General features: G+C 41.5%; 1 protein-coding gene across 1 annotated transcript; it reads right to left on the bottom strand.

Annotated features, from left to right (window-relative positions):
* Nucleotides 1–786: 786 nt before the first annotated feature.
* Nucleotides 787–27,729, bottom strand: Edem2 (ER degradation enhancing alpha-mannosidase like protein 2). Its single transcript, XM_015481368.1, has 11 exons — nt 27,491–27,729; nt 27,152–27,262; nt 25,101–25,140; nt 21,400–21,505; nt 16,441–16,566; nt 14,003–14,214; nt 11,385–11,526; nt 9,758–9,882; nt 6,659–6,803; nt 3,898–4,019; nt 787–1,359 (listed from the first exon to the last, which is right to left on the bottom strand). Exons 1-11 carry the CDS (start codon nt 27,595–27,597, stop codon nt 859–861), a joined length of 1,737 nt encoding a protein of 578 aa, XP_015336854.1. The 5' UTR covers nt 27,598–27,729; the 3' UTR covers nt 787–858.

The raw sequence follows: 27,729 nt of genomic DNA, 5'->3' as shown, positions 1-27,729 counted from the left end.
AAACTACAACATAAATTTATAAAACAATAAAAATTTTGAGCATTAATTAGATATTTGAAGGTATTAAGGAATAATTCTTGATTTCTGTGTGTTTTGGCGATACATTATGAAATACTTTTATGGATGAAAAGAACAATATTTGGAATTCTAGATAATCTCGTGCAGATATAAATGAAATAAGGTTGACCATGAGTTCATGAAGCTGGATTTGCTAAAACTGCATGATGAGCTCATGGGGGATTACTATCCTGTTCTCTCTTGTTTACTATAATTAAAAGTTTAACGTCTTCTCTTTTCGGGGAGGCCTTCCCAACCACCCCACCTAAGGTGCTTAACTTGCCCCATTATTAATTAGCATAGCACCCTACTTTCTTCATGAAACTTAGTCAATGTCACTTTATATATTTCCTAGTTAATTTTTCTCTGGTAGAATTTAGTTTATAAATAAAAATTGTTTGTCTTGTTCACTGCTTACCTACTAGGTTGTCTCTGGCACCCAAAGGTGTTTAAATCTTTGTTGACTGAAAGAACAGATGGTTAGAGGGGACAGTTAATGGGCAAAAGCACAGTTTTGGGGCAAGAACTGACAAAGAATTACATTTGTAACAGCATCCTCCCCAAAGATACCAGAAAAGGGAGATTCAACTATCAACCCCTGGGCCTTTGCAGCCAGCTAACTTGGAGTTTAGCTATTTCTCCAATTGTCTGAGAAAAATAAACTAGATTCACAATTGTTGTTAGTCACAAACCTTTTCTTTGAGTGAAAATAATACAATATGTAAAACATAATAGCCAAAATCAGATTTATTACTATAGTTTAGTTTCAAAAAAAAATAAAATAAAAAAATCATCCAGTGGTTATGATGAATCTAGGAAAACCTGTCCCAGCAAGGCCAACTTGGAGGTAAAAGGCTGACTAGGGCAGCTGAGAAGTGAGATTTTCTGCTTGCCAACTTTCTTCTCCCTTGCCTGGTCATGGTTTTCAGGTGAGGAGAAGGTTCCTGGCCTTTCTGGGGGTTCCCAGCTCCCTGAATTCATCCTCTTTTTCCGAAATCTTGACCTATTCCGTTTGAGAGAGTAGAATTCTCTCATCAAGTCTTCCACTTCCCACTGCTCCTCCTTCAGCCTCCGGCAGCAGTGCAGGGCAGCGGGGTCAATGGGGTGGGCTTCTGTGTTGAAGATGTAGCCTCCAGCCCCCAGGATGCACTCCCCATAGGGGGTTATCACAGCATCAAAGGTGGAGCCATTGTTGTGGATGAAGTTGGTGGGGTCAAACAGAAGGTAGAGGTATTTCACAGTCTCAGCCAGGAAGAAGGACTCCATGCGGTTGTCTAGTTTGTGGTCTCGAAGATCTTTGATCTGCCACGTGGGAGAAGGAAGCAAGTCAGACAGCATCACAGTTTGGCAGTAAGGGTCATGGGACCCTCTTTAAGAATTTCTACTGGGCCACTAAGCAGCTGAGAGCCTTTACGTGACTCACTTAGCTTTTCCAAGCTGCCCACTCCTCTCACCTGGATTATCACAATAGCTTCCAACTGCTCCCCGCTTCCATCCTTACCCTACAGTATACTTGTATCATGAGTCTTACCTGCGACTCCTCTTTTCATAACCCTCTGCTGATACCTCACTTCATGCAGGTTAAAAACCCAAGCCTTACCATGGCTACCAGGTCCTTCATGTTAGGTATGAGATTTAATAAAAAAATACTCTTGGTCTGGGGTTGTAGCTCAATGGTAGAGACTTGACTCACATGTGTGAGGCACTGGGTTCAATCGTTAGCACCACATAAAAATAAATAAAATAAGGATATAGTGTCCATCTACAATTAAAAAAAATATTTTAAAAAAAATACTCTTCCCACTAGGTTTAACTAGCTCCCTTACTTCCTTCAAGTCTGCTCAGATACTACCTCCCTGGAAAGGTCTCTCTCCCATGTTCTTACATGACAGAATAATCTCTAATGTCCTATATCCTGCCCTGGCATAATATCTCATTGTTAAAATGTCTCATCATTTACTTAGATCTTCCCTTGCTGGGCATCACCGTGGGTACCAAGTTTTTGCTATTGTCAATAACAAAGAGACTATTTTAGAAAATTTCAACGAGTTTACAGTCATAGATGAGTAAGATGACTTGCTATGAACATATTTTTTTAGCTTCTCAGAATTAGCGATGTATTTAAACAAAACTCTTTTTTTTTTTTTTCTTTTTGATACCAGGGATTGAACTTTGGGGCACTCAACCACTGAGCAACATCCCCAGCCCTATTTTGTATTTTTATTTAGAGACAGGGTCTCCCTGAGTTGCTTAGGGCCTTGTTATGTTGCTGGGGCTGGCTTTGAACTCATGATCCTCCTGCCTCAGTTTCCCAAGCTGCTGGGATTACAGGCATGTGTCACTGTGCCTGGCTAAACAAAATTTAATTCTCAGTGGACAACAATCTTACGCAAAAAACCTGACTCTAGGGATATATGCACCAAGACTTATTTTCTTGCCCTGTTTGACAAGATCAGATGCCTTTTCCCATCATGCACCCTGGAAGACCTCCAAGAGGCTTATTTACATGGAAATAAGGCTAACATTTCTAAGAAAACCCCAATGGGCTTATTTCTGGTTTTTCACAAAACAACACTATGGAAACCAAAACATATCACTGTTTTATTTTCTCCCTAAGCATACAGACCTTCTCTTTCAAAATGGGAATCCACATTTTACTTACAGAATATAATTACATTATAAATTTTGCCAAAAAAATATATATGTGCATTTTTCAATCCTATAGCTTCACACAAACTCTGTATACTTTTCAGGGAATTTTCTCCAGACTATTTTCCTAAACATCTAACTTTATGTGTCTGTAATGATTGTTTGGGTCCTATAAGGATATGTGACCCAGCTCTCAACCTTGACCCTTTTAATCCATTCTCCATACAGCAGTCAGAGCGATAGTTCTAAAATGCCAATCTAATCATGGCCCTGCTCCTACCAAGGCTCCTTCCAAACTGACCCAAATACAAATTCTTTCCCATGGCTCGTGTGAGGTTTGCTGTGATATGGTCCATGTCTTCCTTTGGGACCTTCTATGGACCCACTTTCCTCCTTGTTCACTCCACTCTAGCCAACATTGGCCTTAGTGTCTCACAGATATGTTCACTGTTTTACCTACTAAAATGCAAGCTCCATAGGAGTAGGAGCTAGTCCTTCTGTATCACTATGACCCTAGGGCCTAGTAAAAGATACCCAATAAGTATCTGTGAGATCAGCAGGCTTGTTTTGTTAAATGGCCCCAGGTTTAGATACAGAGCTATGAGAGTATGGATTTTCCTTCTTAAAGTCCATTTTATAAACTCTCTCAGAAAACTTTCCAGGAAGTCCAGCACAATATTACACTCCTGTAATCCCAGAGACTCAGGAGGCTGACATAGGAGGGTCACAAGTTCAAAGCCAGTCTTAGCAACTTAGTGAGGCCCTAAGCAACTTAGTGAGACTCCCGTCTCAAAATAAAAAATAAAAAGGTCTGGGGATGTGATTAAGCGCCACTGGGTTCAATCCCGAGTACAAAAAAAAAAAAAAAAAAGAAAAGAAAAAGAAAACTTTCCAAGAAACTCACATTACAAAGTAACCTATTCAGACAGGCAAGGATCTCTGGTGCAGAGGGGGTACAGAGGGAATGCCAAGGGCAGAGGGTCAAGGCCTCTGGTAACCAATCTTGGCTCCACCTCTACTAACTGCATGATTATTAGCAAGGCTCTTAGCTCCTCTGTTCACTAGTTTATGTCCATCTTTAAGGTCCCCTCCAGTACTAATGTTCCAGCACTCCCAAAGCTTCACCCTTAAAGAGGCTCTATAGCAGCAAGAAGAAATATTTCCCAATTGTTGGGCTCAGGAAGCACTTACTGTTGCAAATCCGCACTCCACCTTGCTGATTTTTTCAATGGACTCCACAGCATCTCTCCCAAGTTCTAAGAGGGTAGGATCTCCCGTGGCACGATACAGGTACATTGCACTCTCAATGAGCTCTGTAAAGTCCAAAGCAGAACTTCCTCACCCAGTAGCTGAGCAGGCATGGCTTGGGGCCCACTCAGGAAAGGCAGTAGAGGATTACTCCTCTCTCTTTGTATATAAGGCCCCAACTAAGAGCAACATGGGATATCTACTGAGAGCTTATACTCCCAAAGCTGGAAGCTCAGTGGAGACCAGCAAAGGCTGACCATGGGCTCCCATCCACATAGAGAGTCATATATAACCAGAATATAAAAGAGAATGAAAGTTTTTTTTTTTTTTTTTTTTTTTGGTACTGGGGATTGATCTCAGAGGCACTCGACCACTGAGCCACATCCCCAGCCCTATTTTGTATTTTTAGAGACAGGGTCTCACTGAGTTGCTTAGTGCCTCCCTTTTTGCAGAGGCTGGCTTTGAACCCACAATGCTCTTGCCTCAGCCTCCCGAGTTGCTGGGATCACAGGCATGTGCCACCATACCTGGCTGAAATTATATCTTGATTAAGCTATTTCTTTCTGTTGCTCACAGCCCAACCTAACCCTAAATTTTAAAAGAAGAGTATGAGCCTGTTATTCTGAGGCCCTTGCTAAGTCAAGACAGATAAAAGGATGAAAATTAAAATATTTAAGCACCAACCTCAACCTACCAAAGATGTAGTCCCTGATTCACTGTGCCCAAGGTGACAGTCTTGCCCTATCCTACCTGACAACAGGAGTGTATGTTCAGACAGGAGCTCTATTTTGAGACAGATATTGGCCAACAAAGGATCCATATGAGAATATTTATTCTAGGGGTTGACGGGGTAGAAACTCAGGAAAATGTGTTTATTGTTTTCAGATACCTGAACAACTATTTTAGAAAAGAAAGATTTTACTTTTCACTGAGGATGGCCTCAGTGGGTAGAAACTATAGCTCAATATGCTTTTCTACTTAGTCACCAATTTTTCTTAGAGGAAAGAACTACTTTTCCTCCTCCACCAATATCTCCCTGATCTTCTCCCTTCCTGTTTCCTCCTGAGCTCATCAGAACTGCCCACTCCCCAGTTCTCTCATACATTTCCCTCCCCCCCACATGGAGACAACTGCTAATCCAATTGCTTATATTCTACAATACGGATAGGGCACACTTACTGGACAATGAACACTCAGACTGAAAAGACAGTGTTCTCATGAGAGGCCTCCCTTCTGCTTCCAGCACCTGGCTGGATCAGGGCCATTCTTGTTTCCTCTTCCTCACACATGGATCTAAGTAACGCTAGCTATTGCTTTACCTTTCTGTACATCACCCAGACAACTCTGGAGAAGGGTAACTGTCTGACACTTAGATTTGGCCTGTATAGGAGGTTAAGGCCTTCAGAGGCCATTAGGCTGGGCTCTGTGCTTCCACATTGGCGATCATAGGTATGCACCAGAGTGCAATGCATTGGCCAGTCTAGTTACAAGGTTCTATCTTATCTCCCATGTGCTATTGTTTTGGGGAAGGAAGGGCGACTGGCCTGAGGCCCTCCTGGATTCCTGGCAGTGGTGCCTTATTTTCCACTGATGCCTTCCTGCCAGCCTGTCCTGCAAATGGAACAGGGTGAGTCTGTATGTAGTGAGCTTCCTGTCCTTGGTGGTAACTAAGAAAAGATTAGATAATAACTTGACAGGGCTACTGCAGGAGGATTTCAATTAGAAGACCTCTCAGATTCCTCTAACCCTAAGATTGCACAAGTTTACATTTTACATTAGGCCCAAACTCTGATAATTTCTTCTATAGGGAATGCTAGATATGATGGATACTTTCTCTTAAAATAATAAATAAATAAATAAAGCCATGGCAACAAATGCATGAGAAATACCAAGGACAGCAACTTCTGAGGATTCCAAAGTGACTGATTTGCCCTTTACAACTGCTGTTTCACTCCTTCTGCACTGTCCCAAGGTCCTACAATAATCACTTTGTTTAGAGGAGGAAGAAACTGGGGCAGAGGAAGGCAGAACGGGAAGAAGCACTAGGAAGTCCTGTTCCATGGCTCAAAGGCAATTCAGGTGGGAAGCACCTAAGATGATGTTAAGGTAACCTGCACTGGGGTGGGAATGACTGTGCTGACTAAGCTTCCTGCCTCTGTCCCCCTTTCCCTCCCTCCTAAGTGTTGACCTTTCCTGTAGTGAATCAGAGGACATTAGAAATGTCAAGAAACTTAAGACAATGTCCAGTGTGTGTGGTCTCTTCCTTGATCCTGAGCTGCCAAATGAGAGTGGGACAAGACTACATGATACTGAGGTCCATCCCAAAGTTTTACCATTCTGTACTATGGAAGCATAATTTGCCCAACCCACTGATTTGGGAAGTTTGCATGGGCTTCTGAAATCCTGATGGCAGAAGCTCCAAAGGAGACAATCTGGCATTTTCCCTCTCACTATTCCCCTAAGCTTGGAAGAGCCCAGGAGAAACTTGGGTTTAGTCCCAGCTTCTGCACTTAGCCTTGGACAAACCATTTCAGCATTCTTATGGGTGTCTATACCTGAAAATATGGGGATGAATAATGCCTAGTAGGAAAACCACCCAGAGATGCTGGATCAAATGGGGAAAAAAAAAAATAGCCTTGCAAAAGTTTGTGAGGGATTAGGGTGTGAGGAACCAGACCTTACCATGGGCCAGAGATCTACTCACCTGGCCGAAGTGGGTAGCCCTCTCGTTTATCCACTGTGTATCCCTGAGGGATGTTGTAGAATTCTGGGAGTCCCCCAAACTGCTTCCATACAGTGTAGTAGTTGAGGAAGGTCCTCATAGCATTGTCAATGTCCCCAATGAGGCTCTGTGGGAGAGACCTAGTGATCAGGTAGGCAAATGCCAGCCTAAGAACCCATAGACAAAACTCCACATATAACCAAGCTCAGGGAAAAGACACAGTAAAGTCTTTGGGGCAAAAAAAGCCATCAATCAAACCCTGAGTCTGCTGTTGACTATCGTTGTAGTCCTGAGCTAGACAGTTAACTTTTCTGAGCCTCATCTGTAAGATGTAAAATTCAATACTTACCTCATGCATTGTTGGGAAGAACTGAGATTATGTATTAAGTCCCTGAACCTTCACAGTCAATGTTAGCTACCAGCAGTTTTTATTTTGACAGCTGGTTCAAAATTCTGAAGGAAAAATTTGGCTGTGCTTTCACCCTCACCCCACAGCCCAACAGATGACCATTCTGATTAGTTTCTTATATAACTTTCCAGAGTTTCTTTATGCAAACATAAGCAAAAATGAGCATGTTATTTTCCCATCACTAAAAATAGCCTAAATTAGGCATACTATTTTACACCTTCCTTTATTTATTTAACAATGTATCCTGATTTTTTCAGGCAAGTACATAGAGAGTGCCCTCCTCATATCTATACAGTTGCATCATATTCTATTTCTTTTTCTTTTTTCAGATGTTGACACACCTTTATTTTATTCATTTATTTATATGCAATGTTGAGAATCTAATTCAGCACCTCACACATGCTAGGCAAGCACTCTACCACTGAATCACAACCCCAGCTCCTCATATTCTATTTCTTAGACCAAAGTGTAATCATTTCCTTATTAATAGCCATTTGGCTTGGTCCAATCTTTTGCCATGTGCTGTAACAATCAATTGCTGCAATAAATACCTCTGTACATATGTCATTTAAAATATATGCAAAGTGCATCTGTAAGATTAATTTTCAAAACTAGGACTGCTGGGTGAGAAGATATGGGAATTTGTAATTTCCCTAGCTATTGCTAAGTAGCTAATATTACTATGAGTTCACAGAAAAATAGCTGATGTTGACATCTCCCTTGGCTGTTTCATAGATAGAACAAACTTGCCATTTCCCAAATAAATCTTGGTTCCCTCACTTTTCCCCATTTGTCTCCCTACTCCTGCTTCTGTCTCTTCTTACTAAATAGCACCACTGTCTACCCATTACCCTGATCAAAAACTTGGTGGTCATCTTGGGCTCCTCCCTCCTTCCTCACATCCATTCCTCAGTAGCTCTTGCTAATTCCATCTCCAAAACATTGAGACTTGCCCTTATCTCCAGAGCTATCACCTGGTCACAGCATCTCACACTGAATGGGATGAACTCAAAGGCCTCCTCCCTGATCCTACCACTGCCCCTCCTTAATCCAGGCTCACCAAAATAGTCAAGAATAATCATCAGGGCTTCCCCTAGGCTTAGCATAAAGCCAAGATACCTCCCTAGGGCCCTCAAGGTCCTGCACAATCTGGTCACTGCTGACCTTCCAGTGACTAAACTTTTCTTCCCTGGACTGTGGCCATATTGCATTTTTGTTTCTGATAAACACCCAACTATTTCCTACCTTGTGACCTTTACACATGACCTTTCCTTGTCCTGGAACGTCATGCCCCAACCTGATTTCTTTGCTCTTCAAGTATGAACTTAAGCATCTTTGCTTCAGAGGCACCTATCTAAAGCACATCCCTGTCAGGGATGGTATCCTCTACCTCAGCTTCTTTTTTGTTTCCTACATTGCAAGGTATTACTGTATGTGTGTTTAATTTTTTCTTTGTGTCTACCCCTCACAAACTTCACAAGGACATGGCTGAAAGACAGTAGGCATTCAAATATTTGCTAAGTAAAGCCAGGCACAGTGGTGTATTCCTATAGTCCCAGGTATTGGGGAGGCTGAGATGAGGCGAACATTTCAGCCTAGAAGTTCATGGCCAGCTTGGACAACATAGCAATCCTATCTCATTTTTTAAAAAATTGCTAAATATAACAAATTTAACATCTTTAAACTACTTTTTTTTCATTTTGTGAAACATTTATTGCCAGCTACTATTTTATCCCCACATACTCCCCATAAAAAATGTAGTCAAGCAAAGGCATTGTGTTGTGTCCATCTACACCTAAAAAATAAATAAATATTAAAAAAAAAGAATCACAGTTTAGCAGTATGAATATTTAACAGTAAAGGCCAACATTATATACAAGTATAATGCATCCATTCAAAATATATGAAGAATAAATCACAGTCTATCTATTCAATGGAATATTTACCACTGTTTAAAAAATAAAGTAAAACTGATTCATACGTATCAATAAAAAATGATCTACAAGATATAAGTACCAAAGAATATAACATGTTTCTATCTATTTAAAGAAAAAGGGGGATATAAATGTACACATATTGATGTCTATGGATTTCTGGAAGGATTCATAGAAAACAGAACAGGGGTAGTGGGGTAAGGGCTCAACATTTACTTTTCACCATATTCCCTTGTGTGCTTTTCAAATTACTACCATTTATTGCATTATTATCTTTCTTAAATAAAAAAAAAATCAAATCCACCTAGACTATAAACCATTTTGGTACAGGTAATATCTTGGCATACCTAGTGGGTAGATTCAATGCCCTTCCAGCAGCAACTCTATCAGACTGTCAAGAACAACCATGATCAGGCCCACTATCAAGGAAAGATACCTGACAGAACTGCCCACTGGAGAAATGGCTGTTACTGGCTTGGAAAGACACTGCCTACATGACTGTAGCCGGTAAGACATGCAACCTTGAAGTTCAGTTCCTGGCACCTTCATGCTCCCCTTGGAAAATTCAGCTTGGCAGAATTGTGTACCTCTGTAATTCACTCTAGGTTTCTATTTCATCCCCACACACTCCCCATAAAAAATGTAGTCAAGCAACCTAAGGAGCACATTTAATATGTATCAAATGAGCTTGCTTTGTCATTCTACAGAAAAATGACCACCATCTTTGACCATTCCTACCTGAAGACCAGGCCAGTAGGCCTCCAAGGACTGGAAGACCGGCATGGACACAGTTCCCTTGTACATCTGCACCCACAGGTACCAGTCATCGAAGCGGGTGTAATTCCGAATGGCTTTGTTATACTCTGCACCACAGAAAATGGGTGATTAGGAAGACAAAAGGCAGTCTAGACAATGGAAGTGTGGACTTACACTTGGAGAGATCGTATGATGGCTTAGCCTCAATGGGGACAAAGATGCAGTAAGGCAAACAGACTAGAAAGAAGCACAGATTCTAGAGTCAAATATCCAGGCTCAAATTCCAGGTCTGGCTTTACCACATGCTAGTTGTGACCTTGGGCAAACTTTCGCTGCTTAGCCTCAGTTTTACTATCTGTTAAAACTGGGAAAGAAATGTTACAAACATTGTAGGATTTTCCAGTCATTTATTCACTAAAATATTAAGTACCTACTAGGTGTGCAGTGGTAAACAAGACAAACTCCAGCTCACATGGAGCTGACATCCAGTGGGAAATTGAACTTTTACTCCTTCCCTAGATTGTAAATCCATAAGCCCTAGGACTTTGTTTTGTTCACTGTAGAATCCCCAACACTAAGAGGGTGCATAATAAATATGCACAACAAATATTATCTAAATGAACAAAGTGCCAAATACATATGCAAATATATGAGATAACCTAAAAGACTGATGTAAGGATTAAGTGAAATAGACACGTTCAGAGCATGACACTGTGCTTGGCACATTAATGGTACCCAATAAATACTTGCTGAACAAATGAACAGTAGCTATAGTAGTTATTACTAGGTGCCCAAGAATTCCCCAAGATCATTATTATTAGTGGCTAAGGACCTGGAAGGTAAATGCACTTATTCAGCAGGGAATCATCTCTTAACTTGTCTTATGCAAAGGTCTGGGGGAAACAAAGATGAAAAAGGCATGGGCTCTGTACTGAACAGACTTGTAATTGTTGATGAAAGCTAACTACAGGAAAGATGCTTAAGTCTTTGTATTCTGAGAAAGGGTCAAACTGTTTCATGGGCAAGGTGATATTTAAGCTGGGCTTTGAAGGGTGAATAGAATTTGGAGATATGAGGATAGGAAAAGTATCCAGGCCAAGGAAACAGTATGTATAATGGCCAGGGGATAAGACATCTGGGACATGTATAGAGAACAGCATGGTTCTTGTAAGTAGGCATAAGGAATCAGGCATGGTGTAACCCCAGCAGATCAGGAGGCTGAGGCAGGAGGATCATGAGTTCAAAGCCAGCCTCAGCAACTTAGTGAGGCCCTAATGAAATATAAAAAAGGGCTGGGGATATGGCTCAGTAGTTAAGCACCCCTGGTTTCAATCCCTGAGACAAAAAAGAAAGAAAGAGAGAGAGAGAGACAGAGACAGAGACAAACAGAGAGAGAGAGAAAGAGAGAGAGAGAAAGCAAGCAGGCAGGCACGAGCAGGTGCACCGGGCAGCAAGTGGAAGGTCTAAGTCCACAGTGCCTTCAAGTGCACACTCAGGCATTCTGAATTGATTTTGTAGGCACTTGGGAATAATTAATTGAAAGTTTACAAATAAACCACACATCAACAGGAAAAGACAGGAAAAAGCCCTCTTACCCTGCCCCTTTTACCTAGGAACATGGCCATGAGCTTCTTATCCTGAAGCAGGATGGCTCCTTTCACCAGGTACTCAAAGTAGGAATCCACACCAGCCCCAATGCCTGCGTCCTGGGCCACCCATTTGCCAGTGAGCACATCAATGTGGTTGCCAACCTGGGAGAGAAACACATGGTTCCAAGGGAGGACCTAACACCAAAGAAGGCTATATCTACTCCTGAGTGCCCAGTGAGACGCAAGGTGGGCACCTCAGCACTTCTTGGAGACACAGAGGTTATAGGGGAAGGCGACAAAGCTGAAACATGGCCAGACGTCCTGCACATCTGGACAGTGGAGAGACATCTCATGCACATTTATGAGGATGTAATTATATACACTGGGCAAAAATTAAAAGGAAAAATAATTTGGAGTGTTTATGCCCTGCCCAGAGTGAGTGAGAGATGAGAACTTGCTGTTCTCACAATCTGTGTCAGACTTCAGAGCACTTGGCCTTTGATTCCATAAATATTTCCATATTTATGGAAATATATGAAGAATGTGTCTAAAGACATGACACATTCTTCATATATTTCCATAAATTAACTCAGGAAGAAAAGGAACTGGATAGCTGGAGGACAGGGGTCAGAGGGAACTTTATCAATGTCACTGGGTACTTTTATTGGATCCTTTGAATTTTTTTTTCTGGGTACCGGGGATTGAACTCAGGAGCACTCAACCTCTGAGCCACATCCCTAGCCCTATTTTATATTTTATTAGAGACAGGGTCGCACTGAGTTGTTTAGCGCCTCAGTAAATTTCTGAGGCTGGCTTTGAACTCACAATCCTCTTGCCTGAACCTCTAGAGCTGCTTGGGATTACAGGCCTGCACCATGGTACCTGGCTGGATCCTTTGAATTTTGAGCCATGTAACTGTAAAATATTTTTAAAATAAATATTAAAAGATTTAAAGGAAGAAATGTGTTTTTCATATAACTCAGATGCTCCTGGAAGTAATAACTTTATCAGATATTCAATTAAAAAGAAATTACTATGTATTCCGCGTTTGGATCCTCCTGGGGCAGACCCTCAGAAAGGGAGAATGAAAACAGTTGATATGATGTGAGTCCCTGAAAATATCAGCAGAGAAGGAAAGAGAGAGCAAAGGAGTCAGGAAAGGGGATGCAGCCCACAAGGGCTGAACGATGGAGCAAGTTTCCTCATGGGAACTGGAGCTCAGTCCTTCTGGGGAGCTCTGGGATTCAGTGTAGAGCATGTATGTGCCTTGGAGTGATCTCACCCAAAGGCAGGAGGGGGTGGAATGGAATGTTTATCCACAAACTTCCATCAGTAGCAGTCACTGGTTGAGAACTGCTCCAGGGTAGCATTAAGTTCCGGTACTTTCAGCCAAGGCAAGCAAAGCAGGCTCCAAGCACCAGTAAAGGCCCGCCAGCAAAGGGACATGGGTGATGGCTGCGTGAAGACAGGTCAACGTGCACAGAAATAAAAAGAATTCACTATGGTCCCAGGGCTGGAGAAATGCTGCCTGTGTTAGACTAAGGCAGTTACTCTAGGTCTCCAGAATGGTACCTTCCTAAGGGATTTGTGAAGTTTAGTCAAATAAACTCCATTTTTCAAGCTGACTTAGCATCAAACTTTTCATAACTTATACTTTAATCACTTTCAAATACAGTCTTTAGAAATCACAATGACTCAGCAAAGCAGACACTAATACATTAACTTACTGCTGAAGTAACTGAGGACCAGAAAGGTTAAACGACTTGCTCAGGGTCACAGAGTTTCAATTTAGCAAGGCCAGGGCTTGAATCTAGTTCTGTCTAAATCCAGTGTTATTTCTTGGATAGCTTTGGCTCAATTATTGTTAGGTTCACTAGAATATCCTGTTAAGGAGCTGAAAACTACGTTAGTAGTCATCTGATCCAAAGTGTGTTAAATTTCCCTGTGTTAAGTGGAATGGGAGGGGAAAGGGAAGTCCTGGGGTCAAATAATTTGGGAAATGTGAAGTCAAATCAGTTACTTTACCCCTGGATTCCATAATCTTCATTCTGCTCATGTTCATTATTACTTTCCCAAAAGAGGGTACCATATTTAAGAATCACATAAAGGAAGAATCACATAAAGAATCATATTTAAGAATCATGTAAAGGAAGAAATGTGTTTTTCTTATAACTGGTCAACTTAATTGAACAGGAACCTTTTAAAAAAATTTTTAACAGAGCAATCATTCAATATTTCTTAACATTGGTATTCTAAGAAACACAATTTTACAAATATAGATAGACACTAAAAATAAGAGCTAGATGAGCTGATGATCTATGACCACTAATTAAGCCAGGGGCATGAAGCATATGGCTCCCTAGAAATCAGAGAAGTTCAAAGGCTTAAGCTTAACACAGCCCCTGCTCCCAGGCAGAAGATATGCTTTCAGGCTGTCTTCCCTTCTGAGCCACAATATGAATGGCAGTTTTGGTCTACTTTTGATGTCCTAAGCCCAAGTCCTGGGCCATTCCCAGGGTTATCCTAATTTTCCTCTGACTTGACTATAACTTGTTGCTCAGAGACCTTGTAAACGGAGGGGTAGGGGGTCTTAAATTGGCAGACTTGACTCACAAAGGAAGGGCAGCAGCAGACCTACCAGCCCGATATCTGACCGGCTCTCCCAGAGGCGCATCAGGGCTACTCTGGCCACATCTTCAAACACAGGGTCACCAGTGAGGCTGCTCAGGGTGGCAAATTCCACAATGAAGGTCCCGATCCCTGCTGTACAGGTGACAGGGGTCTCTCCAGGGTTCACGCCATGCAGCAGGTTCACCGTTCCATAGGGCATGCCAGTGGGGGTCTGAAAGGCTAAATAATCAGATTTGTGACTCAGACAAGAGCAAGTAGGTAGGGATGGTTTTGATACAGGCCTGAAGCTTGAGACCTCAGCCTGCACTTCCTTCTTTTTCTCGCAGGTGATCTGCTAGCGTATGAATGGGAGAAGGACAAATGTCACAACTGAGGGGCCCTTAGCAGACACTTACCCCAGATGCTGTCAAACACTGTTCTGCCCCAACCCCGGGGCTCCTGCCTGTGATGCGGGCATGGAGTAAACTGTGCTCAGGCTGCCACACTCCACATATCTCACTTCAGCTACAGCAGATCTACTTTTACTTTATTTATTTATTTTTTCCACTGTGTATTCCAAGGCCAGGCAGGTAACTCAGTGTAAAACAGGCAAGGTTTAAGCTATAGAGAATAGTGGGGCTTGTGTCACATGGACAAGGGCATGCCCCAATAGAAGCCACTCATAAACTTTTTAAAACACCACTCTGACCAAATGAAACAGGGTCAGTAGGGTCAGTAGATGCTAAGAAGTCCCAAAGGGACCAGTTTGAGATTCCTGCTTAAATAAAAAATTTAGGGACAAAATTATTTTTTAAAAAAAGAAAGAACCGGCTGTGGTAGCACACACCCATAATCCCTGTGACTCAGGAGGCTGAGGCAGGATGATCACAAGTTTAAGGCCAGCCTTGGCAATTCAGTGAGACCCTATCCCAAATTTAAAAATAAAAGGGGATAGAGATATAGCTCAGTGGCAAAGCACCCCTGTGTTCAATCCTCAATCCTCAAAAACAGAAACATAAAACCCACTGATAGAGTCTGACCCTCAAATTTACAGGTGGGGAAAATCACACCTGTAAAGAAGTGATTCAGCCAAAGATCACACGGAAAATCAAACAGAGCTGGGCTGGGAATGCCTGCCCAGACTTCCCCAACAGCTCCAGCCCAATGCTCTGCCCACCCCACCCTGTGCCTTCTGATTCAAGGCAAGAACTTGAAAACCAGCCCAAGGCAGAGATTTCCTCTCCAGGCCAGAAGGTCAAACAACTTCAGAGCAGCAGCCTTGGGTCACCAAACTGTGAACAAAGTTGACAGGGTCCAGCAACTTTGTTATAGACAAGAAACTTGTTTTCTGGCAGGCACAAGCAGCAAGCAGGGAGAATGAGAGTCACAAGCAAAAAGGACCCAAAGAAATATTTTAGAAAAGGAAGGAAGTATTAAAAAGAAAGTAACAAAACCCTTCTTCTTGAGTTGAAGTGTAGATATAGCAGTGCTTTCTTTATAATTACTCAATTTTTTTAATAGGTATATTTCTCAATGCAAAAATTTTTAAATGACAAGGGAAAAAAAGGCAACAAGGCAGCTTTCTCTAGGGATGAATCACACAGGACATGATGTTTGCGAGGAGACACTCCGGCGGTGAGCCATGGGCCACGAGTGAGACGCAAATCCAGCTCACCCTCTCAAGCATGAGAGGCAAGCAACTGTTGCAAGCAAGGGACAAATGAGACGGCCTAGGAGCTGGCGGAAAGGACACTGTGATGTGTTTGGGTGTGAACAGTCCTTAGACTTCTACTACGCCCAGAAAGGAACACAGTGTCCAGCTGACACTGCTGAGCCCAGTGTGGCTGCCCCACTGGACCCAAACACTGAGGCTTGGCCTGCAGCCCTGGACACAGCATAGCCACAAAACAAATCCCTCTCGTTTTAGTGTTTAAGGTTCTCCAAGCACTTTCTGCCATCTGATCTCATTTTGGCCTCCCCGAAATCCAGTGTGGTAGGGAGGCAAGAATGATGACTTCCAGACAGAGGGGAAACTGTACCATGGAGAGGAAGGACAGCCTGGTCAAACTGTTAGCTGGCAGAGCCCATCTAGAACCCATGGCTTCTAATGCTCAGACCATGACTCTTACCCAGAACTCTGTTATTTCAGAAGCATATGGGCCTGGAAGGGGGTGAAAGGGCTGGCTCAAAATAAGGGTTAAAAACCATTTATCAGCCAGGCTGGCCTTAAGCCCATGCCTGCAGACTGTAATGAGGTCAGATCATCCATCCTGAGCCAGAACCCCAGCAAGCCCTTAAAACACTCAGAAAGCTCCTGATTTCTACGGTAGATGCTCAGGAGTTGGGATATAGAGTATTTGAGTAAAAAAAACACTAGGACACGAATCAGCATTACCACTCTCATCTCCAACAAGGGAAGTGGGGTGTACTGGACTTCATGTCTCCCCCATCGCTGTGTGGTCTTACCTGGGAGGAGTTTTCGGGCTGCGTCCTCGGCCATTCTCAAGAGAGGTCCAGAACAGGGCCATCCGGCCTCCACTTCCACCCCAGCCTTCTTGGACAATAGATGAGCAGACAGGAGTCCTCCTACCACTATAGACGGCACAAAATGCAAGTGTTACAGGACAGAGGACAACTCTTTCTCTTGTGCGAATTAAACCTCACCACTCTGCTGGGGTGAGTCAGATAAAAGGTCCCCACATAAAGTTGTGATCTGAAAGATGTGTGTAAGGATGAATTAAAAATAGACCCTACATACTTTTCCTAGTTACATAGGAAAATTAGATGCCTCGAATCTTGGTGCCAAGTAAAAGAAAGGGGAAATTTTTAAAGAAAAACAAAACAAAACATAAAAACTCCAGTGAAATCTGGTACTCATAGTTTTACAATGTGAAGTCACACTAACTGGATAGTCTAGAAGGAATTAGGGCCACCTAGTCAATGAGTCTATCCTCTAGTCCCACATGTGAAGTTTACAGTTTCTTCTCTTGGTGGGTCACGGAAACAAGGGTCATCTTTTGAAGTTCCTACTATGTACCAAGAACAGTGTACTGTCATCCCTTCTTCAGATGAAGATATTAAGATTCAGATAGGCAAAGTGACTTTGCCTAGGCCACCCATCTAGTAGGATATAAGGCCATGTCTGCCTGATTCCAAAGTCTAAGCTCATTCTACTTTGTCATTCAGTCTCCCAACTGCCTGTTACACCTAGCACAATGAGAAAAAAGTATTTATTATCTTCACTTATCCATTAATTCATTAATTTATCTATTTTGATTTATTATGCAATATTTAGGACTCACGAAAAGACACAAAGATCTTTTGTGTCTAGAAATATGGCTAAATAGATATAATGAATGACCCTCTGACTAAGCTCTGACATTGAGCTTCAGTCTTCCCCTCCTGACAGAAGGAGAACGGAAGACAAAGGCAGGACCTGGCCAAAGTGGGAGTCAGATAAAAGGTCCCCACATATAGTTGTGATCTGAAAGATGTGTGTAAGGATGAATTAAAAATAGACCCTGCATACCTTTCCTAGTTATACAGGAAAATTAGATGAAGGTGCCAAATAAAAGAAAGGGGAAATTTTTAAAGAAAAAACAAACAAACATAAAAACCCCAGTGAAATCTGGTACTCATAGTTTTACAATTTGAAGTCACACTAACTGGACAGTCTAGAAAACTTCAAACCTGTAGCATAATGTGAGTTTTGGTAGGTAGTGACTCCAGCCAAATGGGAGAAATCAACAAAAACTATATCTGGAAGAACCCACATTCATCCCAGGCCTCTAAGAATCCTACAGATAAAGTCTAGGAAATGAACATAGAATGAAATGTAATAAATCAAACTTAAAAATCACAAAATATATAAAGCATTATAAATAACAGCCAGAAGAAATGACAGCAGAACAAGACCCACCAACACTTCATATATTGGAATTATCAGACATAAAACACAAAATAATTGCATGCAATATACTTAAAGAAATAAAGGAGGTTGGAAGACATAAATACACAAATACTAAAAATGACCATTTTATATTTTTAAAAGGACCAAGGTAGGGGAAAGAGGTGTAAAAAAGATGGTGGAATGAGGTGGACATCATTACCCTAAGTACATGTATGAATATACAAATGGTGTGAATATACTTTGTATGCAATCAGAGATATGAAATATTGTGCTCTATATGTATAATATGAATTGTGATGCATTCTGCTGTCATATATAACACATTGGAATAAAGAAATTTGTTTTAAAAGGACCTAAAAATATAATAATTGGATTAAAAATCACAGGTTAGGTTTAATGGCAGATACTATATAGCTAAAGAGAAAATTAGTGGACTTGAAGACAGACCAAAAAAATTATCCAAAATGCAATATGAAGATACACAATGTTGCCAGATGTGGTAATTTATGCCCTTAATCCCAATGACTAAGGAGACTGAGGCAAGAGGATCACAAGTTTGACCAAAAAAAAAAAAGACAAAATGTTCCCTAAAACATAAAAAGGGACTTGGAAAATATAGTAAAGTATATCTAGTAGGAGTTTCTAAAAAAGATGGAGAGAAAAGGGGAGGGGCATTATTTGAAGAGAAAATAGTTAAAAAATTTCTCAAAGAAACAACAGCAATTCTCAGACTCAAAAATCCCAACAAAGATGATAAAAAGAAATTCACATTTATTTACATCATGCTAACATTGCAAAACACCTAAGAAATAAAAGCTCTTAAAAGCAACCAGAGTCCATATCATATAGATAAAATATGGGTGATAGGTTTGTCATTTCATTGTACTATTTTCTCTACTTTTTATCTATATTTGAAGGTTTTCAAAATTTAAAAAAAATTAAGAAGGGGGAAGTGAAAGTGAAAAAAGAAAAACAGATTATCTAAAACAAAATAATGAGTAGTACTGACAGGTTATTTCTTGATGATGATGAAATCAGGAAAAATGGCTTCAAAGTGCTAAGAGAAAATAACCAGCAAAAATATCCCCTAAAGACCAAACAAAGGCAGGGAAATAAAGACATTTTAATGTATACAGTAGGTGATAAAGTTTGCCAAGGACATGGCTGCACTAATGGGAATTCTAAAGAAAGTATGTTAGAAGATAAGGGATCACAGATGTTAAGTCCTAAGATATGAGAAGGAAAGATGGTGAAAACAGTGATGAACATATAAGAAATCAACTGTAGAGAACAACAATAACAATATTCAGAGGGTTTAAAACAAAGAACTAGGGGCTGGGGATGTGGCTCAAGCGGTAGCGCGCTCGCCTGGAATGCGTGCGGCCCGGGTTCGATCCTCAGCACCACATACAAACAAAGATGTTGTGTCCGCCGAAAACTAAAAAAATAAATATTAAAAAAAAAAATTCTCTCTAAAAAAAAACCCAAAGGACTAAAATATGTAACTATATAGAACAAAGGTCAGGGTGTCCTCAGAATCAGGTTTTATATTATTCTGGGGGAGAACAAAGAGTTTCATTAACTTTATATTTTACCAAGTTATGATTTTTATATTTGCTAGGAACATTATTTAAAAAGTTAGATGTTATGCATAATTTCTAAATTAGTATAAGAAAAAATGGAATGGGGGGAAGTCAATCTATAGAAGGCATGAAAAAGGAGAGAAAAAAAGGAACAGAGAAGATGGGGCAAATAGCACATTCTAGAAAAATGAGTACCAATGCATCAAAAAATACAATAAATGTAAATGGATAAAATTCTTGGGTTAAAAGACTGTTAGAATGGATAAACAAACAAAATATATTATGCTGTTTACAAAAAAATGTATCTAATCCTAAAACTACAGAAAGATTGATAGTAAAAGGATATAAAAAGGTACACCAGGCAAATGTCAACCAAAAAAATGTTGGATGATCTTCATTTACAGATGACAAATTGGGCTAAGAAGTTGTAAGATGCAGCAATAAGCAGAGTATCAAACTCAGCTCTGATTCTTACACCAGGATTTTATACCAGGCAGTCCCATACTTTCTTCTCTTTTTAAAACTTTTATGTATCATATGCACTGCTTCATTACAGAAAATATACCAAATAAGGAGGAAAAAAACCATAATTCTGTCATCCAGAGGTGATAGCTGTTAAACTAGTAGTTTGGAAGGTCACAGTAGATAAGGGCTGCAGTAGCCTGGCAAGAATCACTGGATGTCTACTTAAAATACTGATTCTAGCACCCAACCCAGAGATCCCAATTCATTAAGTTTAGGTGGGTTCTAGACATGTGAACTTTTTAAAAGGTCCCAAATGGTTTTTATGGGCAGCCAAATTTGGAAATAAATGTCCTTGACATGCACTATCCCATACAATTGTCACTAACCACATGTGACTAAAGATATTTAAGTTCATTAAAAGTAAATGAAATTGAGCCGGGGCAGTGGTGCACACCTGTACTCTCAGTGACTCAGGAGGCTGAGGCAGGAGGATTGCAAGTTCCAAGCCAGCCTCAGCAAAAGCGAGGCCTTAAGCAACTCGGTGAGGCCCTGTCTCTAAATAAAATACAAAATAGGGGCTAGGGATGTGGCTCAGTGGTTGAGTGCCCCTGAGTTCAATCCCTGGTACCATAAAAAAAATTTAAAAATTCAAAAAATTAAATGAAATTGAAAACTCAATTTCTCAGTTGCAATAGATACATTTCAAATACACAAAGCCCAGTGGTTAGTGGCTACTGTATCAGAAAACACAGATAGAAAACATCTCCATTGGGCTGGGGTTGTAGCTCAGTGGTAGAGCGCCAGCTTAGTATATGTGAGGCACTGGGTTCAATTCTCAGCACCACATATAAATAAATAAAAAATAAAGGCCCATCATCAACTAAAAAAATAATTTTTAAAAAAGAAAACATTACTATCAGCACAGGAAGTTCTATTTGACAGAAAATAAGCTCTAAGAAAGGCAGGGATTACTTTTTTTTTTTTTTTTTTGGTATTAGGGATTGAACCCAGAGGTGATTCGCCACTGAGATACATCCCCAACCCTTTTTATTTATTTTAAGGTAGGGTCTCACTAAGTTGCTTAGGGCCTTACTAAATTGCTGAGACTGGCCTTGAACTTCTGATCTTCCCGTCTCAGCCTCCTGAGTTGCTGGGATTATGGCATGCGCCACTATGCCTGGACATAGTACCAAATCAAAGTTACATACGTGATTCTGGTCTATTTCCTTCTAGTCTTTTCTCCATTTGCTGCTCATTTTCATGTATGAAACTAAAGAGGGATTCCAAAACATTCTCTACATACAAACCACCACCCTCCAGGAGGCAGAAGAGCTCTATCAAGTCACTGGTTTTGGCCAAGTGTCCTGGCCAGGTGGATCCTAAAGATCCTACTTACCACCTCTTGGTTTACATAGAGGCAACTCCATACTCTCTTCTCTTCCAAAGACCCTGAAAGGCAGCCCTCACCTCGAATGTTGGTTTCAAACACGGAGGCATTCACGTCTATATCAAAGTCCACATTGTCCTGGAGCACTTCAACCACTCTTTGAAATTCGGAGACATTCCCCAAAATCTGGAAGGAAACAGAAACTTGATCATGAGACTCTCTCAGGTATGAAGGCATTGAAGATGCTAGATTCAGAATTTGGGATCTTTTTCCCTCCCTCCCTCTCTTTCTTTCTTTCATTTTTGGTACCAGGGATTAAACCCAGGGGTGCTTAACCACTGAGCCATACCCCCAGTCCTTTATATTTTTTATTTTGAGACAGAATCTCGCTAAGTTGCTAAGGGCATTGCTAAGTTGCTGAGGCTGGTCTCAAACTTGTGATCCTTCTACCTCAGCCTCTCAACCTGCTGGAATTAAAGGCACGTGTCACCAGACCCAGCCAAAATTTGGGATCTTATGCTGGTGTGGCCCTTGCTTATTCAATTAAGACCTCCAGTTTCTGTCCTAAGTCTGGTGACAGAGTAAAGAACAATGAGAGCTAGAAATCACCCAGAAATCTAATATTGAGAGACCAGTTAAGTAAATTCCCAGGTACCAATTCAAGAGCCATTAGATATCCACTTAAATAGATACAACATAAAGAATGCAGATTTAGCAAGGAAGCCTTAGCCTGACAACTGCAGTATGCATCTGTTTTGAACCCTCTCTTGTCACATTCAACCTTGAGGAAAACATTATAGGTTGGTCCCCAAACTTCTCTACCCCCGGAGAAGTTGAAACTCAAGATGCTCACTTTCTCAGCCTCCTTTGCCACTAGAGGTGACTATACTATCCAGTCAGTTCTGACTCTTACAGAGTCCACTGGGGGCATCTTTGAGAAAGCTTGTTTTCTTAATAATAATAGGCAGTCACAGCTGGCATGGCTCTCACTCTGCCTCTGTCTTGAAAGCAGAGATTTCTGGAGACATGGCAGCTAGAGTCCATCCTGAGGCACAGAGTATGAGAATGAAAGCCAATAAATGAATGATGGTAAAGTGGAAAGCTATAGAGAGCCTGGATCTCTAACAATATAGTTGGGTGGCTGACCCAATGCTAGAAATTGCCCCCAGACTTCCTTTTACTTCTTTCTTTAACCCAACAGCCAAATGCAATCTTGGAACCTTTTATTCTGATAACAATATCCTGATTTTCCCTTAAAGAATTACTCCTGGGGCTGGGGATGTGGCTCAAGTGGTAGCACGCTCGCCTGGCATGCACGGGGCGCTAGGTTGATCCTCAGCACCACATAAAAATAAAATAAAGATGTTATGTCCACCGAAAACTAAAAAATAAATATTAAAAAGTCTCTCTCTCTCTCTCTCTCTTAAAAAAAAAAAAAAAAAGAATTACTCCTCTCCCACAGTCACTCCTGTGGTATGGGAGAGACTGACCCCATGTCCCCAGCTGTGGAGTGGGTAGGTACCTGACTTGGGCCAGCCACATCACCATATCCCTTAGCAAGGCGATTGGTTCAGTGACAGGCAGGTGATCTAAACCAGCTGAATAAACTCTCAGTCCCTAGAATTCATGGGAGAGGGTTCTTTCCACACAGTTTCCTAACCAAGTGGGATGTGAGTGGAGCTATCCTGCCAGCTTACAGAGAACCTGGAAACACAACAGCAAAGAAGGCAGAGATGAGAGAAGGAAAAAGAGACTCCTAATGACATCATTTTCATGTCTGGGTCCACCTGGGTCTGAGGCCAGGGTGTATCTGGACTTTGCAGTTTAAATCTGTCTGAATCGGGTTTCTGTCACTTGCAAACAAAACACTCCTGACCATCCCAGCATTCAAGATCGTCTGTGATTTGGACCCAGCCTTCTTTCTGATCACATCTCTCACAGCTCATCTTCATATAGCCTGCCTTATCTACTTCAGTAAAACTGTACCAACTGTTTCTCGACTTCTTGACTTCAGACATGCTGTTCCCTCTGCAAAAAATCACTTGCTTCTATATCATCCCATTTCTAAGTCCAACCTATCTCTACTTGTCTAAATGTCTTTAGGAAGTCTTTAATTCCTCCTCTAACTTCTCCTTCCTTTAAAAGATCCCAAGCACTTTATCCACCCAACTCTTAGGGCATCTATTTATTTACACATGAATAAAATATTTGCATGGGCAAAAGAGTCATTCATTCCTGAATCTCCCCACAGCGTCAAACACAGCTCATGATGCAATTACTTGACAAATGTTTGTCATATTGCAGTCAGTGATCTCAAGGCAGAAATCTCACCACTTCCTGCCTTCTACTTAAGAAATTCCATGAGCTTACCCTTGCTCTCAAATTAAAGATCAAAATCCTTAACACGGTGAAGAAAACTTTGCACCCTCTGGTCTCCATCTGTCCCTCCAGCTTCACTTTATTTCCTCCTTTTCCTCTCCACACCTCAGCCCTACTAGCCTTCCTTCAATTCACTGTACTTGCCATGCTCTCTCCTGCCACAAGGCCTTTGCACAGAGTATTCCCTCCATCTAGAACACTCTTCCTCTCCCACTCCCCCAGCCAATACCTGCTCCTGCTTCACATCTCAACCAAGTGTCATCTCACTTGCTCAGGGAAGTTCTCCCAACCACCTCAATCTAGGTCATGTTATTTTGTTATGATCACTCATAGAACTGTGCACCTTTCCTATAGAACACTCACCTTAATTTGTAATTATACATTCTTTAAAGGTATTCTTTGATTTTTTTGTTTCCCTTGCTAACATCACAAACACTAGGGACACAGGGGCTATGTGTGTTTAACATCACCAGGATAACTCCAGAGTTCAGCACTGTGCTGGGTACACCACTGGCCCTCAGTAAATAGTTCATAAATGGATAAGCACATAAATTAACATTAAGTGAAAAAATAAGTTAAATTACATCTATGTAGAGTTCACAATCACATAAATACTCAGTATATAAAAATAAGAAAGGTGACAGAGAACCAGAAATAATGATATAGGGGGAAAATTATTAAATCCTTTTTTGTGGCCTTTTTATTTTTTATTTTTTTGTTACTAGGGATTGAACTCAAGGCATTTTACTATTGAGCTACATCCCCAGTTCTTTTTACTCTTTTGAGGCAGGGTCTCGTTAAGTTGTGTAAGGCTGGGCTGGGGTTGTGACTCAGAGGTAGAGTGCTCGCCTAGCATGCGTGAGTACTTTACATGAATTACCTTGGTTAATCCTTTAAACATCTCATGAGGTAAGCACTTTTACTCCTTACAGAGGTAGAGCCCTCACATTAGGTGAGCACTCTACCTCTGTAAGGAGTAAAAGTGCTTATCTCATGAGGTGTTGAAAGGATTAACCAAGGTAATTCATGTAAGGTACTCAGCATAAGCCCTACACATAGCACAGTAACTAGTTTCTGTTATTACCTTACTATCATTGGACATGGCTGATGAATGTAAACTTCTAAAAACAAGCAGAATGTCAAGGTCTTGTATTCCTCACAGAGTTATACAAGCCTATCATAGGCCCCTACATCATAGACCCTCTATAAATGTTTGGTAAATAAATGAACCTGAATAAATTGGAACTCATTCCCTCCATTCTACGTGTGTAGCCAGAGTCTGATAACTCAGAATCAGAGATGAACAGTCCAGGAGAGGAAGTCACTTTTTACCAACAGCCAAAAGAGGAAGGAAATTGGTTGTGCAATGGCGAAGAGGAACACAAATAGACAAGATACTTACCAGCAAGGTGTCCAGAGCATCAATTAATGTCAGAGAAAAACTGTAAAAGGCCAGAAGGAAAGAAATTCAAACACAGATATCTGGCTGTCCCAGAACAGATCCCCCCAAACTGAGTCATGGTGGTACCTCTGCCTATTTCACTTACAACAGGGAAAATTGCTAGGATCCTCAATCTTCTTAATGCATGAAAGAACGTGCTGACATAGCTCAACTGTAATTAAACATCTCCAATATTTTCTGACATTCTTGACTACAATGGGGAGGCAGTATAGGATTGCACCTGAAACCACAGGGTTTTCAGCAATTCTGCATCTAGGAGTTCCCCTCACCCTGGCCCCAGTGTACATAGGTGTTTAAGAATGTTCATGACAGTACTGTTTAGCACAGTGAAAGGCCAGAGAGAACTCAAGGTCCACCAGTTGAAGAGTGATGAATTAAACTATGGTACAGGGGCTGGGGGAATGGTTCAGTTGGTAGAGTGCTTGTCTCGCAAGCACAAGGCCCTGGGTTCAATCCCCACCACCAAAAATAAATAAATAAACAAACAAACAAACTGTGGTACAAACAGTACAAAAGTATGAAGTTATCAAAAAGATAAACTAGGAGGTCTATGTGCCAATAAAAAGATACTCAGTGTTGTTAAATAAAAAAGACAATGTACACAACTAGTGTTATAGTATGATTCCATCTGCATTTCAAAATGATGTACTAATAAAAAGCAGATTAGCTGTTGTTGGGGTCAGTGATAGTAGAGGGATTAACTACAAAGGGACACAAGGTAACTTTCTGGGATGACAGCAGCATTCTGTATCTTGACTGTGATGGTGGTTACTACACACTTAAAATGGAGGTGTCCTATTACATGGAAAATACACCATTCAAAAGTTAATTCTAGGGACCAGGACTTTAGCTCAGTGGTAAAGTGCTTGCCTCACATGTGTGAGGCACTGGGTTCGATCCTCAGCACCCCATGAAAATAAATAAAGACATTGTGTGTTCATCTATAATTAAATATTTTTTAAAAAGTTAATTCTAAAAAGATACACATGTACACATAAACCAAGAATATTTCTGGAAGGATATACAGGAAAGAAACTGTGGTTGGAGTTCTAAAGTATGAGAGATATTTATTGTTTATGATTTCGTACTTCTTGAATTACTCATTCGTTTGTATTTTCTATGTTCCAACTAAAAAGTGAAAATCAGCACAATTTCTGAGTTTATTAACTTCTCTAGTCCTTAGCATAGGAGGGGATGTTATCATTTATAAGTATTGGTAAAACAGGATAACAGCATCTAACTCCTAGGAGTATTAAGAGAATTAAATAAGATGACACAGTAAAATGCTTAGCACAGTGTTCGATCAATGTCAGCTTCAGTTAATGCAACAATTCCTCATTCAGCAAGGAACAAGACAGAGAATTCCAGCTCTCAATAGATTTTTATTCTAGTGGAAATGATAAAGACAGACGAGTAGACAAGTGAAAATGACAGTATCAGAGCAGTGCTACAAAGAAAATAGGTGATTTGTAAGAATGTCTTGAACTGGGAGTGGTTAGGGAAGCTGATGTTAAGGAAGTGACATATGGAGCTACACTATCAATGACAAGAAACAGTGATATGAGGAAAATGGGAAAGTGTGTTTCAGTTATTAGAGAGCATCAAATACAGAGGCTGTTAAGTTTTGAGAGACCCACATCCTTTTCTAGACCTGTTTGTCCACCTATAATAAGGGGTTGGGTTTTTTGACTCTTAGAACCCTTCTCCAATATCCTATGACTCCAGAAATTTGCCAGAGTCCTCGAGTCCTCGTAGCTGGTGCCTGCTACCGCTCAGGCTGGGTCCACAGGTCAGGCCTGGCCTGCTGGGGCTAATCCAGGACGTTTCTGCGCTGCTAGAGGTGCTGGTCTGCATTGTGGGGAGTGCAGCCCGGCTGGGAGCTTTCAAGAACCGGTGAAGAGATCATGAAGCCACCAGACCCAGCTGACCCGCCCGCAGGGGACGGGGATTGTCAAACCACGGCCGCCCCCGTGCCCCTCCGCTGGCACTACCTGCCCCAGGTGTCGTGTCCGTCACAGGTGAGAGGTCGCAGCTCGTCGTAGGGAAACGCATTTTCCAGGTAACTGTCGTAGGCGTGGTAGAACATGGCCTTGACTCGCTCCCTGGTGGCGGGGACCAGAAATAAGGTAGTGGGGTTGGAACAAAAAAGGCGAGAAAAGGGACAAGAAATAGGGCAGGAAGTGGAAATCACTAGCTGATTTCTACCGAAGGCCCACCTAGAGGACCCAAGCAAGTCAGGGCACGGGTCCTGGGATGGAAGGAACGGGAAGGGACACAGTGCGCGCTTCCCATTCCCCTACTATGGAAGGCGAGATCCTGGCCCCCCTCACCTGTAGTGAGCGGAGTCGGGCGCAGTGCCGTCGGGGCCTGGCGCACCATAGTGCAGGGGCAGCAGCGTGCACAGGAGGCCAAGCTGGATGAGCAGCCGGAAAGGCATAGAGCTCCTGTCCTGTCAGTGCCGCCGCAGCAGCTGCAGCCACCGCCACCAGCTCATCCTAGGAGCTGCTTCTGGCGCTTCCGGGTATCAGCGCCACTACGCCTGCGCGCTGGGACATCAGCCACTCATTTC

Source organism: Marmota marmota, unplaced genomic scaffold (assembly GCF_001458135.2).
Source record: "Marmota marmota marmota unplaced genomic scaffold, marMar, whole genome shotgun sequence".
NCBI lineage: Eukaryota > Metazoa > Chordata > Mammalia > Rodentia > Sciuridae > Marmota > Marmota marmota.
Note: the sequence above shows the minus strand (reverse complement) of the source record. Positions and strands in the feature narration are given on the sequence as shown.

Coding starts and splice junctions, on each gene's coding strand:
- Edem2 (XM_015481368.1), bottom strand. CDS start 27,597: ATGCCTTTCCGGCTGCTCATCCAGCTTGGCCTCCTGTGCACGCTGCTG. Junction 21,506..25,100: donor ATGCTCTGGACACCTTGCTG/GTAAGTATCTTG, acceptor GTTTCCTTCCAG/ATTTTGGGGAATGTCTCCGA. Junction 4,020..6,658: donor GGGCTACCCACTTCGGCCAG/GTGAGTAGATCT, acceptor TGGACTTTACAG/AGCTCATTGAGAGTGCAATG.